Source organism: Anser brachyrhynchus, assembly GCF_964034855.1.
Source record: "Anser brachyrhynchus genome assembly, chromosome: 5".
NCBI classification, from domain to species: domain Eukaryota; kingdom Metazoa; phylum Chordata; class Aves; order Anseriformes; family Anatidae; genus Anser; species Anser brachyrhynchus.
The window spans coordinates 5085333-5100488 of record NC_137699.1 but is presented as its reverse complement, the minus strand read 5'-3'; the positions used below and the strand labels follow the sequence as shown (position 1 = coordinate 5100488).

General features: G+C 36.7%; 1 protein-coding gene across 20 annotated transcripts in view; it reads left to right on the top strand.

The window, feature by feature from the left end:
* The window catches only part of PLEKHA7 (pleckstrin homology domain containing A7), a 149422-nt gene that overhangs the window by 96544 nt on the left and 37722 nt on the right, over window positions 1-15156 (top strand). For 16 of the 20 annotated variants that reach the window (XM_080595777.1, XM_080595773.1, XM_080595774.1 and 13 more), the window contains 5 exons: window positions 1706-1810; window positions 3579-3651; window positions 4826-4926; window positions 12058-12236; window positions 14249-14734. In XM_080595777.1, coding sequence (XP_080451903.1) covers window positions 1706-1810; window positions 3579-3651; window positions 4826-4926; window positions 12058-12236; window positions 14249-14734 — 944 coding nt within the window. The remainder of the gene's footprint in view (window positions 1-1705; window positions 1811-3578; window positions 3652-4825; window positions 4927-12057; window positions 12237-14248; window positions 14735-15156) is intronic. The other 4 variants (XM_080595778.1, XM_080595775.1, XM_080595765.1 and 1 more) reach the window with 1 other exon arrangement.

Sequence of the window (15156 nt, the reverse complement as noted above, 5' to 3'; positions counted from 1 at the left end):
TGATTCTTCTGCAAAAAGCTGACAGCTAACAATTGCTATGTTTGGGGTGGAGAGGGAAGGTAAGCTGCCAGCTGCATGATAGATTTGTCATTCTCGGTTCAAGATGAAAGAAACAAAGCCTACTGGCTTGCTTGCTGCAGTATTCAAGTCTGAACTTGGATTGAATAAAACTTCTGAAATAAGAAGTAATTGTTTGGAAAGAGGATTTCACATGCACTCTCCAACAATGTCAGTTGCACGCTGCACAAGGAAAGGAGAGTGCTGGAAACAAAACAAGCAAAACCGCTACCAACTAAAACTAAGGCTTATACTTATCAACCTCTCATTCTGTTTTATTGATATACATATAAATACATAATTCCTCATTTTCCAAGACACATAAGATGGGCAGTTGCAGAAATGTGCATAGATTCTTGGGGTGGGCCTCACCATTTACATGCTGGCACTGTCTGAATAAGTCATCTCAAGACTGCATTTAGACCACTGCAGTCATTACAGATGAGGATTTTCACCCATTATGAACCATGTTAAAAGCCATTCATACTGATTATGAATAAAGGATATGGAGAAATAAAGGTCTAGTTCAGTTTGAGAATAATTTGGAATTCAGTTTTTTTTAAAGCATCTAACAGTGTGAATGGAAGCTTGCAAATGTTACTGTGTTTTCCTGTACTTTGTGTTCCCCTTCCAACTGAAATATTCTGTTCTGTATACCGCTGGAGTATTTTATGATGATATGTGCTGTCTTCTACTCCAGATGTTGCCTGACAGGCAGAAGCAGTACACTCAGGTATCTTTATGATATCATCCCTTGCGTATGACAGATGTGTTCATTTTCCAGAGCTGCTGTTTGTCTGCAGCTGAGGGAACATCAGAACTGGTCGATTCCCTGACCAATTGAGAGATTCGAACAAATGAGACATTGCAGGGACATGGTGGGAAGGAGACAGGGCGTGAACCTGGACAGCTCTTCCCTTGCAGAGATCGGGTGCAACTGTAAGGGTGGTTTGTGCCCCTCAGGTTCCTAAAGCAATTGCAGTAGCAAACTGTGCTGAGGCTGGAAAAGAATAGGCAGACCATTTATGAGGTTCTTGCTGTTTTTTTTCACAGACTGGTAGGCTTTCCCTTCTTGTTTTTGAACTCATTTTGCCAGTGTGAGTCAAAACCAAGGTTGCAGTAAAGCAAACCATTATGTAGCCCTCGTGTTTTCCACTTACTGCCATCTAGGTCTCTTCCTTAGCAGTCACGCTGCATCTACTCCTTTTGTTTGCAGGGTCAAAGTCCAAGCATTTTATTAAACTGTCAATGTTATTTGAATTTAAACAGGAAAAACAAACGAACAGAAAACAAGCAACAAAGAGCAAGATTAGGATTCATGCATACAAACTTCTGCGTGTGTATAAGACTTGTGCCATGTTGTAGAGAGAGACTTGCATGTAGTGCCCTCAAAAATACTTGCCGATAGAACTTCAGCAGTTCTGCCTTTCAGACTGGAGCCACACCAGCCTAGCACTGATATGTTGATGAGAGAAAAATTGGAAATTGGCTTTGCTAAGTTGTAAATATTATTGTCTATTTACTTGCCCTTGAGAATGCTATAAATGCTTTGTTACTGTGTAATGAATTACTGCAGTGAAGTTATTTAAAACATGAAGCGTGTGTCAGCGCAGTTTAAAAAACACTGCTTTGTTATACTTCCTTACAGGTAGTGAAGACTGGAAACAAAGTTCATAGCTTTGGAAAGAGGGAGCAAGCTATCAGAAGGAACCCCAATGTTCCTGTTATAGTAAGAGGCTGGCTACACAAACAGGTAAGTATGTAATCCTCTGTTTCCGTCCATATGCAACCATCAAGTAAAAGCTAGCGCCTTTTAGATCACTGAAAAAGCCGAAGCTGGAATGGCGGTGGTGGTGGGAACACCCATGGGCTTCTGTAATGAGGGGCTTGTGCTCAGCAAGTACCAGAACTAAGATTTACATACAGGTTTGATACAGAAGAGGAAACAATGATAAATGGACACAGTTATCCTGGTTAAATGCTGAGGCTATAACTTTGTTGTCCAATTCCGGTTATTTTGCCTGTTTTATCCCAACTGCTTGTTGCCATGCTGATTTCAGTCTCCCTCAGAACACACCGCTACCCTGAGGTTGGCTACGAAGTTCATCAGTTTGCTTACACCCTTAGGCCCTAGATCAAAGGCTTAATTCCAACTCATTTGCATTTTGTTCTCCAGAAGCAGGAGGGAGAAGATGAAGGGAGAGACAGGGACCCATTCACCACACATTCTGTCACCAAGGCCAGTGTCCAAGCAATGAGTGGATTATAGAATTTCTTTCAACAAACAGAATTTTAAAGCTGCTGCATCTTGAACTCTTAAGCTAGCAAAAGCACGTCCTTGAGTGCAAAAAGTAAATAAAGCCAGGTGTTCTGTGAAAGTATTTCCCTGCTTTTAATTTGGCAATCAGTGTCCACCAGATTATTATCAGAGATTTAGCAGCTAAATTAAGGAATGAGTAGGAGAAAGCTGAAATCTAAGGCTTAAAGTTATGATTCTACATACAAAGGAAATTTAAATTGCTGACAGCCATTCACTTCCTCCTGTGTGGAGCTCTGTCTTCCATGATCAGTTCTGTTGACATCCACTATCTGAGTCCATTAGTTTTAAGGACAGAAACGGAGGTCAGACACTATATGTGTTGGCAGCATTGTAGCATGAAAAAAGAAAGGAAATAAAGTCATTGCGTACTTAATATGACTGCAAAAGGAAGGAAAATAAATTGTATGTACCATACTCCTCTAGCTATTTCCTTCTGTCTGCCTACCTCTACTTGCAAGCACTTAAACACCAAAGATGCTTTCTGTACTGTTGGTCTCATCAAAGCCTACTTCAGTTTAATGAGTTGTACTTGCTGACGTTACAGTTTGGCAATTTTACAGGCTTCTAAAATTAATTTCAATGTAAATATTACTCATTTTGACAAGGTGATGTATATTATATGGAGAGAGATATATCTCTACAGGCATATTGAATTATACTTCATTAAAGTTTTCACATTATGCACCCTGTATTATTTCATAAGGAACATTTGATTAAATTACATTTTGAGCAAGGGTAACATATGGGAAATTGACTGTAGAATTACAAGAGATCATTGTCTGAAATGTGAGGTCATACTTCACAGCTGTGTAGTGACTTTCATCTCGGTGCACAGGCAATCTTTGTTGGAGTTTGTGCCATCAGGATGCATACATTTGTTTCTTTATTGTGGGACAAAGCTGTCTAGTAAAAATATTCATTGATTGTGTATAAGGTTAATCTGAATGCTGTGTGGAGGTGAGTTTAATTACTTAATGAAAATCAGCAGTTTGAATATTCTAACCTGATTATTTTATAGTTGGATGTGTTGGCTCTTATTCTGTGCCTCTTATGTATGTAATATTTCACTAAAATATAAAATGCATATTTTTGCAGTTAATACCATATGCAGACGTCTGGTAAGCTACTCATTGATACAACATTGTATGATAAACTGTTATTCTCATTAGATGAAAAGTCTATCACCTTTTGTGCATTTCAGGATAGCTCTGGTATGCGATTATGGAAAAGACGATGGTTTGTGCTTGCTGATTATTGTTTGTTTTACTACAAAGGTGAGTAGATAATAATAGCTCTTTTAAGTTAGTCTGTTAACAGTTTACCCGTTCAAATCACACTGCAATTGAATTTTTCAGATACATTTAGGTGTTCTGAGATGCATCATGAAACAATGACTTGCCTATCCGTCTTTAATGTGTGACAAATTTCAAGCCAGCGTTGGGGACTAAGTGGGTGCTGTATGATCTTTTGTCATGTACCTCGTCTTTGGTACATGCCAAGATTTACATTACAAAATATTTGGCAGCAATTCCTGTTTAAGACTTTTTCTTATCCCTGTTCTGTGTACCTCCTTAATTGTGATTGCATACTTGATTTTAGGAATGCACTTTGGCCCTATCAGGGCAGCTTTAATCCAAGTGATAATATAAGAGTGAGAAATCCTGAAGCTAGCTTTTCTACCAAAAAAGGCTGGGTGTAGTTTTCCTCTGAATAGGAATAACGGCATAATGGTTACATAAGGTTATTTGTAAGTTTTGAATGTTGTATATAGCATGTTACAATTTTTGGAAAGCATTGTAGAATGTGGAGCTCAAATTCATGTTTGTAGGCACAGCACTTCTGCTGATTGCTTTAGAGCCAGTGGTAATAGAGGTTTCTTAATTATAGTAATTAGCCTACACGTAGAATGCTAAATGGAAGGTCTATTGTGTTACACAACCTATCAGAGTTCATTTGTCAAAATAAGCATTATTCAGGAAGTGTGTTCTTTTGTGTGAACCAACAGAAAACAAAACAAAGAAAAAAAATATATTTTTTTCCAAAATGTCAATATTACTTCCTTAAAAATAAAACATTTTTCTGAATTACTGGCGTTGAGTTGTAAGAAAATTCAGACTTCAGGAAGAGCCCTGTCCAACCTCCTGGTCAAATCTGGGTCCGAAAAACGAGGACAGACCAATTTGCTCAGGGGTTAACCCTGTCGCACACTGAAAACCTCCAAGGATGGAGATGGCAAAGCCTCCCTGGTCAGCCTGTTCCATTGCTGCTCTGTCCTCACAGAGAAATTTCTTCTCCTTATATGCAGTCTAAACTGCTTTTCTTTCACCTTCATGCCTGCTGTCTGTTGTCCCTCTGTAATACACCACTGTGTGTCCATAAGGGAGAATGTATTTATTACCCTATTGAAAAGTGCAATTAATTAGATTTTTTTTTCTTTTTATTTTACAGACAGCAGAGAAGAATCTGTGTTGGGTAGCATACCATTGCCTAGTTATGTAATATCTCCAGTTGGACCTGAAGATCGCATAAATCGCAAATTTTCCTTCAAGGTACAGTTAAAAAAAACTTATTACCTCTTCATATTTTGAAATACTCAGTTGCATTAAAAAAGATACTGTCGTAAGCATAAACATCTGCTTTTCTATATTTTTTAATTTATTTTTGAAAAGCAGACAGGCTTATTGATGGGCTATTCAGATGTCACAAAGCAGTTTTATTATTTATAAATTGATTTTCATATATCTGTTACTATGTAAGTGTCTTCAGAGCTTAATTATGAGTCTGTGAGTAAGGATACTGTTTCTAAAATTAGAAATTAATGCTGATAAGTTGTTCCAGTACTCTTTTTCATATTGAAAGAAAAGTTGACTTTTTTTTTTCTTTATAGAATACTTAACCTTGTAGCAGACTGATGGCCTTTTTTTTGATAATAAAATAACCAGCTCAGTTTTCACAGTGAGAAAATGACAATACCTTGGCTTTTGACATATAATTTCCTCCTTTCAAGGAAAGAAAGAGTAACCAATTTATTCTCCTTTTTTGTTTGGGAGCAATAATTGTCCTAAGTGACAAGGAGCAATTTTCTGAATTTATAAGGTACAAATACTCTTGTTTGAATCAGCTCACATTTGTGGGTTTTGTTTTGTTTTTCCCCCCTTGTAATTGTATCATTTACAGTTCTATTCATTGTTACAAAAAACTAGGAAAGTCTAATAAAACATGCATTCCTTCATGACAGTGGAAAAACCTGCCTCTCCTACTGATTGTTTGAGCTGCAGTACTAAGACAAAGTTTAGAAATGTCTGCGTTTGTTTGCAAATTTAAATTATACTGATACTTGGAGCAGAACCTGGTTTTATATCAAGCAAAAAACTACTACTAGTAAAAAAGAAACAAACGAAAACTCAGTTTTCAGTCGGGTATAGCTTGAGATATAGAAGAAAACTGTTTAAATCTTTGCTGAAATTACAAAGAATGTCTTCTCAGTTTACGCTTCTCTAGGCTTCTCTTGTGTTTTGATTCTTGGGGTGTTTTAAAATCACAGAGTGTCCTTTGTTGCATTAGGATTTATTTTCAAGTGGGTAGTGGTTTGAAATGTATTAAACAAATATTAACCTGGGAGATGTTTTTAAAAAAGACCTGGTGCTCTTTATGGAAATATTTGTTATACTTTTTCAAATACATTGAATGTGAGATAGCAGGACAAGCTACAAAAGAACCTTTGTTAAAAAAGTGAGTTCACTCTAATATTTATTAAGTGTGATTCATGAAGTTCGTTTCTCAAGCCTTTTCTTAGGCAGAAGCAGATACTAAAAAAAAGAGGGCCCAATGTATATTTAGGCTTCTACATGTCTTAGTGTAGGCTGGGGAAGGAGATGAAGAAACTAGCAATAGTATCTACTTAAACCATGTTGCTTTGGTGTTTTAAAAATATCTTTTTAATTTCATGGAAGGATGTTTGCAAATGTTCAAGTGCACATTAGGATTGTTAACCAGTTTAAGACATCAGTGATAAAGGGAAAAGAACCCTGGTGCATGAATGCGTATGTATGTACACACACACATATATACACGCACACACACATATATTTTTATGTATATGAACATACATGCACATGTAGTTCCTATGTGAGCTGTTCTGTAGGCAAGGTCTCAGTCACTGCTGCCTCTCTCTTCCTGCAGAACAGAACCCATGGTTGTGATCATGGTTAAACATTTCAGAACCAGTTGCAAGCTTTCTCAGTTCTGAATATTATACCCATACGAGCTCTACTAAGTCTTTAATCTGAGTCTTCTCTGAAAATTAGCATGAGCCAGTAACCTGGAATTTTCAGTGTAAGGTTGTTAGTAAAAAGTTGATAGAGAGATAAGGAGTTGTTGGTAAAACAAACTCTATGCTAGAAAACTGATAGAGAAAATCCACATCATACATTTCAGGTTTTGAATTTCATTGGGCCAGTCTTGACTCTGCTTGAGGTGTTTGATAATTGACTGCAGGCTTGACGTTGCAGTTTCATGCTTTTAGAACCAACTCCTAGGGCAGTAGGAGGATTTTGTGTGATTCCTGTCACAAAGACCCAATCCAACGCTGGCGGCATCGGCTGTGGGTGCAGCGTGGCAGGAGCCCGGCCGTGCTGGCATTCCATCACTCACCAGCCATTACCTTTATCTAATCTGCTTCGATAGCTAGAGCATGGGTGGACATTCTGTCTAACAACGTAGCACAGCCAGAAATAGAAAACACAAGAAGATTAAGCCCAAAATAAAGATTGGACTTTTTCACATTTAAGTCCTGAATGAGGAGGAGAATGCGCCACATCGCTTCTTGCATTTGGCCTGTCATTTACTCCAGTTGTTGTAAGCTGTTTGGTACAATAGAGGCCTCCATTTTCAATGACTTTTTTAAGTAGCAGTGAGTTTTTTAAGCCAGGTAAGCGGTCAATCTCTGAAAATTTTATTTTGTAAAACTAAAAGAAGGAAATTTACTTAGCAAATACATGGATGCTTTTTGTATGATTCAATTAGAAGACTGTTTGCAAAATACATGCTTAGTAGGATATATGCTAAGCCCTGTAGCAGATAAAATGTACCCTGTTGACATTCTCAAACTTGTGTTCCTTCCATCACCTCCTGAAGTCCAGTTTCAGATTTTTTTAAATGCTTGACAGTGACAGGCCTGTAGAATAGTGTATGGGCTGTTCAAATCCCATCAAGACCTACTTTGAAGCGTAGGAATTTGCATATTAAATTGTTTTGTTTAGAAACTTTGCTGCTTTGTCCTTGACAAACTTTTCACATTGTTCATTTGTCCCAAGCAAAGTCCTGTGATTAGCTACAAGCTACTCACCTTAAGCTGTGCCTTCAGACTGTAAGATCTTGGCTGCACATTTACTTCCGCAGCTAACACAGGTATTTAATTAACTGCTCTATTTCTTCATATAGTAATTTTGTGCTGATGCAGATGTGAGGTATCACGAATCCTTTGTCTGGACTTTACTGTGAAAAAGTGTGCACAACATTAATATATAACTGAAAATACTCCCTGTGACAGAGAATTTACTGTACTTCTTAGTGTTACAGTTGTAAATATTATTAGCAATTTATGAAAGTTAAAGTCATTGCAGTCTCTTCAGAAGCCTCACTGTCCTCAGTTAAGATTATTTTAATTGATCTTGTGTGTTAAAAATATGAGAGAATACTCAAAGTAAATTCATTATACAAATTTGACTTTGATATAAATTGAGAAAATTGGAAGGCGTCCTTGTGTCTGCTGTAAGAAAAGCAAGAAAACTTGCCTGAAAAAGCAAGAAAAACTTGCTTGAAAAAGCAAGAAAACAAGCAAAGCCATTGTATGCAAATATATGTCTGCATTTAGGTACATATCTAAATGCAAATAGAATCAATGAAGTATGCTCTGACGCTTGTCTAAGAGACAGGAAGTACCACTGGAGTTAGAAGTGAAGAAAACAAAACTCCTTTTGATACTACCCATGGCATTTTGTCAGAGATCTACAGAGTCAGTGTGAGGACACTCAGAGCCAAGGAAGCCAGGCCAAAACATTATTTCCAGAAGATGCTACTGTGCCTCTTTTTTTTTTTTTAAACATCTTTCCATTATTGATACTGAAGACATAATGATGCGAGTGTCTGTTCATTGCTTAGACCTGATGGCACCAGGACAGACTTATTTCTTTGCCTGTGATCTCACTGGTTTTCTTAAAAAAAAAAATCTTATGTTTTGTTCCTTCGTGTTCTCACAACAATTTTTGGTTCCTTAGGCTCCCATGTTACTTATAAAGCTTCACTGGGTCTGGGGTGTCATTTAAGAATTTGAAAGAGAGGAGGGAAGGTACCAGCATCTAGAAGTTTTGAAAAAGCTCAGTATTACTTGATGGGGAAAGACAAGTTAGATTGTAGTGTGTTGTTGTGTTTATAGTAAAGGGGCAGAGTATTGTTCTAATTTTTGTTCATAAATGCTTCATAAATATCAAACTTTAGAAGAAGGATGGGTTTCTGGTATTTTATAGCTTATTGGGAGCACTAAACTTGAAGGTTGCAATTATTATAAAATTGTTCCTTTCCCTCTGTTCAGTAAACTCTGCCTTTTTCTCTCGTAGGAATTTTAAATTAATGGGAGTGAACATAACAGCTGTAGACTTTAGCTACTGCATACTTTTATTACTACAGTCTTTTGTTAAATATTTTCTTTGGATACGTGAATCTTTACACAATTTAAACTTGTTTAACTTTTTGTCCTTGTCTTGTTCTATCAATATGCTCTTGGGGTTTACTCTCCATTTCTCCTTCTGTGCATTATGGGAGAGAGACTGCTTCTCTTCTCAATCTATCCACATTAAGGCATCTGAATGCATGAATAGGTACCAATATTATTTTTTTCCCTGTTGTGTATAGTGTATGTGTGCGCATGTGCTGTGTTTTTGGCTTTTTTTTGTATGCTGTAGTCATCCTAATAGCTTTTGCTTTAAAAACAAACAAACAAAAAACCGCTAGCTTCTGTGTCTGCTAGCAGTGACAGCTACAGGACATTAGCACAAAGCGGCTTTCTTGCATATTAGATATGCTGCTAATAAATAACTATAAGGTATATGAATTTTCCTTTAACTGGTTTCATACATTAGAAACTTAAGAATGTCAGGTTTGTTGATAATAAAAGACCATCTCCATTACCCCTTCTGAAGCTATGAATGTTTATAGTTGTGATAGCTTCAGTCTCTTGGGAATGGTGCAACATGCTTTGTGTTTTTATTCCGTTTTACCTGTAGCCTCTTAGGCAATGCTTTCAGCTGTGTTCATCATTCACCACTGAAAGAGAACGTGAAAGGCAAACTGACTGTGTTGATCAGGACGTACAGGTGAATTAAATCCGTTTATTGATGCGGTATGCAGTCTGCACAGTTAGTTATCCAAGGTTGTGCTGCATTTTTTTTAATACAGCGAGTGAATAACCAATGGAAGGCTAAGGTCCTACTGCATTATCCACAGTGGGGCATACGCAGTCTGCTTTTTGCAGAAGTTGATTCACTTCCATATTCTAGCATCTTCTTCTATAGACTCAACATGGTGTGTATGGGCACACTGTAGTCATAAGATCTGGTTTTAAAGTTACTGATTTCTTTTACATCTGGAGCTCCTTTTCTTGGTCTGTTCTTGCACTGGACTCTACTCATAAATCACAGTGAATTAAATTCTTCTAAACCATATTTGTTTTGAATATATCTGTAGTAGTTTCAAGAAGGTCAATTAAAAAAAAAAAAGACAGACCCCCAACAGCAAAGAGAACCCAAACCCAAAAAACTCAACCGGTCGAACACAAATACAAACCCTTTGATTCCTAAATATGCAACTGATCAGAGCTATTATTTCACATATGTAAATCCTGCTTTACTGTGTTAAGGTAGGCGATAGTGGGAAGGAAAACACCACCTCGTATTGGGTTGTCAGCCAGTGCTGTTAGGAAGCAGAGAAAAGTCTGTGCAGGAGAGTCTTGGAATTGTATCAGCCCTTCCTCTTCCTCCTCCTCTTTGTGGCTGGCTCGTGTGCGGCAGTCTCAGCCTTGCCTCTATGGGCACAGTGGCAGTCCAGGGGCTGACCACTACAAAAACTGTACTGCCAGAGTTTTCGAAAGAAATTTCCTTGCTTAAGACCTGCAGCAGAAAGGCCACATCGCGCACATTTGTAAGAACGGGATGCAGTAGAACGGGAGTAAATTTTCCGCAAAAGTTAAAGCTGTAAGAACAAGCAAATATTTTGCTTGTCAGAATTGTTGATATGAATCTCTAAGATTACAATATCAGTGTAAACAGCTGAAAATACGTCTTTTAGGGAAGGCTTCAACAAATTAAATAGCCTGGGCTTTGTCAAAACTATTGCTGTTTCCAAATCCACCTGTGATTGTAGAGCAGTTTTTATTTTGCAATAAGGAAAGGGAGAAGATTTCATCAAAATAAAAGGACCAGTCTTTTAGGGAAAACTCATGAAATATGTTTAACCTTCAAAAGAAGATGTAGCGTAATGAAAAAGCTGAGAGAACTTTTTCCTTTTAAAAATAAACCAAACGCCTGTCTCAGCAGTGTTTTATGCCACTGGCTTTCACATGTGACAGCAGTCTTAGTTTTACTGAAAGCAGTTTAAATTATTAATTTAGTTTTAATATTGTTACAAGAGCTTTCATGTTGAATATGCGAGCTTCAGTTTTTTGAAAAGAAGTAAGGAAACGAGTCTTTTCCTACTAATTGTGTTAACAGTAGTGAAAAGCACCTGAAGTGCTAGGCAGCAGCTGAATCTGTAAAGTAAGATGGAGGAAATATTAGTCCTGAAGCACTTCACTGTAGGATTTAGTAATATCTGTACTATCACTTATACAAAGGTGGGTAAGATTTGATTAAATTCAACTGGCCTGGAGTTATAAAGACGTTTCATCTTGAATATTGTTTTGAGCATGACATTAATATTTAGTCATTTATTATGTTTATAGAGGGATTTTTGAATGCCTCTAGTTTTCAGTGGAATTTCATGGGGTATTTTGGTATGAGGAGGTAGTTGTCAGTATTTTAGACACTTTGATAATTCCATCAGTATTACTAACTCTCAGTAAGACTTGTGATTTTGCAGCTAATATATAGATGCTCAAGTGCACGCTTTAACTGAAAGATCTTAACATGCATTATAATCAGTTCTTAAGTAAGCATTTTAATTGCTTGAATTGTAAGGTTTTTGTCTGTGTTTTGTCTGACTAAATTGCTTTATGAAACGAGCTGGGAAAATTCGCTCACTTACGCATGTCTCAGTGAGAATTACTTTAATTTGTTTTGTGTGGTATTTATGGTAAATGAAACATATCAGCTAAGAGAAAACGAAAAGCTGAAAATTCCTACTCTGAAAAACAGAAGCGCTGCATTTGTAGTTTAGAAGTGAGAGAAAGAGGTAGAAGAATTTCAGTAACAATTAGAGTGCTGTTGAAGTTGGCTGCACAACTGCCAGATGTGGCAGGATAATAATTTTACCCTGAATTCAAGAAACAGTCAAAGAATCTTGAAAATTTTATTCATTGATTTATTTTTAAGATATCAGGAAAAGTTGCAATAAGCTTTCTGGGAAGAAAATGGAAGTGATGTCTGATTACTATTTCTTTTATTTCTGTTTTTTTATTTTGGTGACAGGCTGTTCATACAGGAATGCGGGCATATATTTATAATAAGAATTCTGTTATTGGCTCTCAGGCAGAGCATTCAGGGATGCGGACATACTACTTCAGTGCAGATACCCAGGAGGATATGAATGGCTGGATCCGGGCTATGAACCAAGCTGCTCTTATGCAAACACGCTCTTCACTGAAGAGGCAAGTTCAATACACCAATTCCTCGCTTAAAAACAAACAAATACTGCTAAAAATCAGAATGATGATGATTTCTGAAAGCAATATTTGTAAACATGTGCTATGAAACTTTTTCCAGTTTTAAAGAAATAGTTCTGTTTAATTTACTTTCTGCAATGGTTTCTTCCTGTTGCAAATCAGTTAGTTAACAATTAATAAAGGCTGGCGTTCAGTATTTGTTTTCACATACAAACTATATGCCCACATTGAATGACACGGATTTATTTATATATATATGTGTATATTTAGGGAAATTCAGTTAAAGGGTTACGAATTTTGTGAGCAAATTCATGCACCTGCAACAGCCAAATGGCAGCCTTAAGGAAAGTAAATATAAGGGAAATGACAAAAGAGTAAAGAGTTGTTTCAAACGAATGTTTAGAACAAGGATCAAATGCTGTTATGCAGGAGAAGAATGTTAACGTTGGATAAACTGCAAATGCATGGTTAAAGATATCAACTAATTTATACATGTATTAACTGCTTATTTTTGGCTTACTTTGGTGGCCTTTAGTACTTGTAGGAGTTTTACGTTTCCTTGGTGTAGAAAAAAGCACTGTTAAAAAAGGAGGATGTCCTTTTGGTCCATTGTTCTTAACCAGTGCTTGAAGCAAACAAATTCAGCTGTGCCTTCGTGTGCTTCCAGTTATTCCTATTTATTAAACTGGATGTAGCCTTCTCGACGGTTTGACTTTGGGAATGTGATTCTTTCCCTAAAACCCTTTGTGAAAGAAGTCTCTGTACTGTGAGGTAGCCCAGCTTTTAACCCTTGGGGCTCTGTGAATTAAAATGTCATGGTGCAATTTCTCAGAATGTCTTGCTGTAGTGCTTGCTTCTGGTGAATTTAATCTAATACAAGCAGAGATTCTGTATCTCTTCCAGACTTTTGCATTCTGTATGATTTTGTGTTAGGGTTTTCTGGATTTAATTTTAACTTCAAATAATATGTAATCTGTTACTTGTTCTTCTTTATCTTCTTTATAAGGATAGGAGTAATTGGAAAAAAAAAAGTCGAGGAAGCCTGGCAAGTTAGATGTATTGATATAGTGTCCTTGGTCCTAGTAGACTATTCACTTTGAGACACTAAATAGACTGAAGATAAAATAACTCTTTTGTGGTGCTTGCTTGGAATCCACCTCCTATAAAACTTTAAAGAAACTGAACTTAGTTTCAGAGAAAATGAAGCACTACCCACAGATCAATGATTCTATTAAATTGTTAGAGAAAAGTCTTGTGCGGAAGCTTATGACTATAAGTAGATGAACAAAATTGCAAATGAAGTGTGTTATGTGTCAAAAGCAACATAAAGCTCTTAGGACCGTGATAAGTTTGATATCAAGAATTCTGATATGGAATTTTTCAAATATTTAGATGATAAGGCAAATTAGTAAACTAGTGTGTATGGCATGTGTTAGGAGCAATGTAGGTTTAACTTTTTTCATTTTGTTTTTTAGGAATAGCAAAATTACAAAGTTAGAGATTCCCTAGACAGTGATTGTATTGACTCAAGTGTAGATGCTGTTCTGTTTTCTTGGCCAGAAATAACTAGTCCTTAGGACATCTATGAAGATATGAAATACTTTTTTGACTTTGAAATGTGCACTTGGCAGTTCATTTTCTGGTTTTTGGCTTCCAGTGCTTCCGAGGATTGGAAGATGACTTTTTTTTTTTTACAGTTGTATGTACACAATATTATGAAAGTTCAACACTTTTCATACAGTCTTAATATTTTCAGTCATTTTTACAGATGCATATAAATGATTTGTGCTTACTTGATAGCACTGTAAAGGTAACTTTTGTCTGACTGTGATAACAGCTCGAGTTTTGGTGAGCATATCTGTCTTAGCATACTTCAGTTGGATTCATCACAGCCTGGAGAAGGTGCTTTTGTAGCTATCTTTTCTAAAATATTAACAAGACCACATCAACTTCTGACAATTAAGCAGTGTTCATTACCAACACTTTTTTTTTTTCAGGGAAAATGAAAAACTGGATCAGCAGGCTGTTCCCCAAGTCAATCATGTGGATGCCTGTAAAGTGTGTGTGAAGTCAGAGAGTACAGATACAAAAGAAAGTTATCAAAAATCTGCTGAAATGCTTGGTTATGATAAGCGTGAAGAAACAAGAAGAGAAAAAGAGGAGGAGGAGCGTTATATCCTCAGAAAAGAAGCTCTGGACACTAAGAAGGGAAAGGCTAAGCATGCGTTAACAGAAGTTGATTCATTATTTCCCGATTTAACAAATGCACCACGGTCTCAAGCAGTTCAGCCTCTGCCTGTTGAGAAGAATGGAACGCTTCCTAGTTCATTAAGTATGAGTGCTGGCCTAGTGGAGCAGAATGGTACCAGCTCATATAAAAGAGGGTTTGTTCCCAGAACAAATCCAGATAAACAGATTCAAAGAAAAAGTAATATGGCTCAAGTGGAGCACTGGGTAAAAGTCCAAAAAGGAGATACAAAAAGGTTAGTAACAGGCCCGTCTTTAAATAGACTGCCAAACAGAATGTTCATAAATTAAAGGAATATGCATTTGGAATATGCTTTGTGCAAATTAGAACAATATTTTACAGAGACAATATATTACAAAACTTGCTTTCTCCTTCCCCAGTACAGAATGGTATTTTTCAGGTGTTTATCTCATGAGAAAGTCAATATGGGATTGGCTAATCAAATTCCTTTAGTGTTGTCACTACATTGCAAATAGAAAAGGTGAGATTAAAGTGCTACTTTTTTAAAAAATGTTTTTAATCACTGTAGATGCTTAAAACCTTTTAAAATTTGCTAACACAAGGGAGAGAGAAAGTGAAGTGGAGCCCTCAGTTACCTCTTATTCAAAAACAACTAGACAATGTAAACATAATCATTTCTCCTAAAAGTAAAAAAAT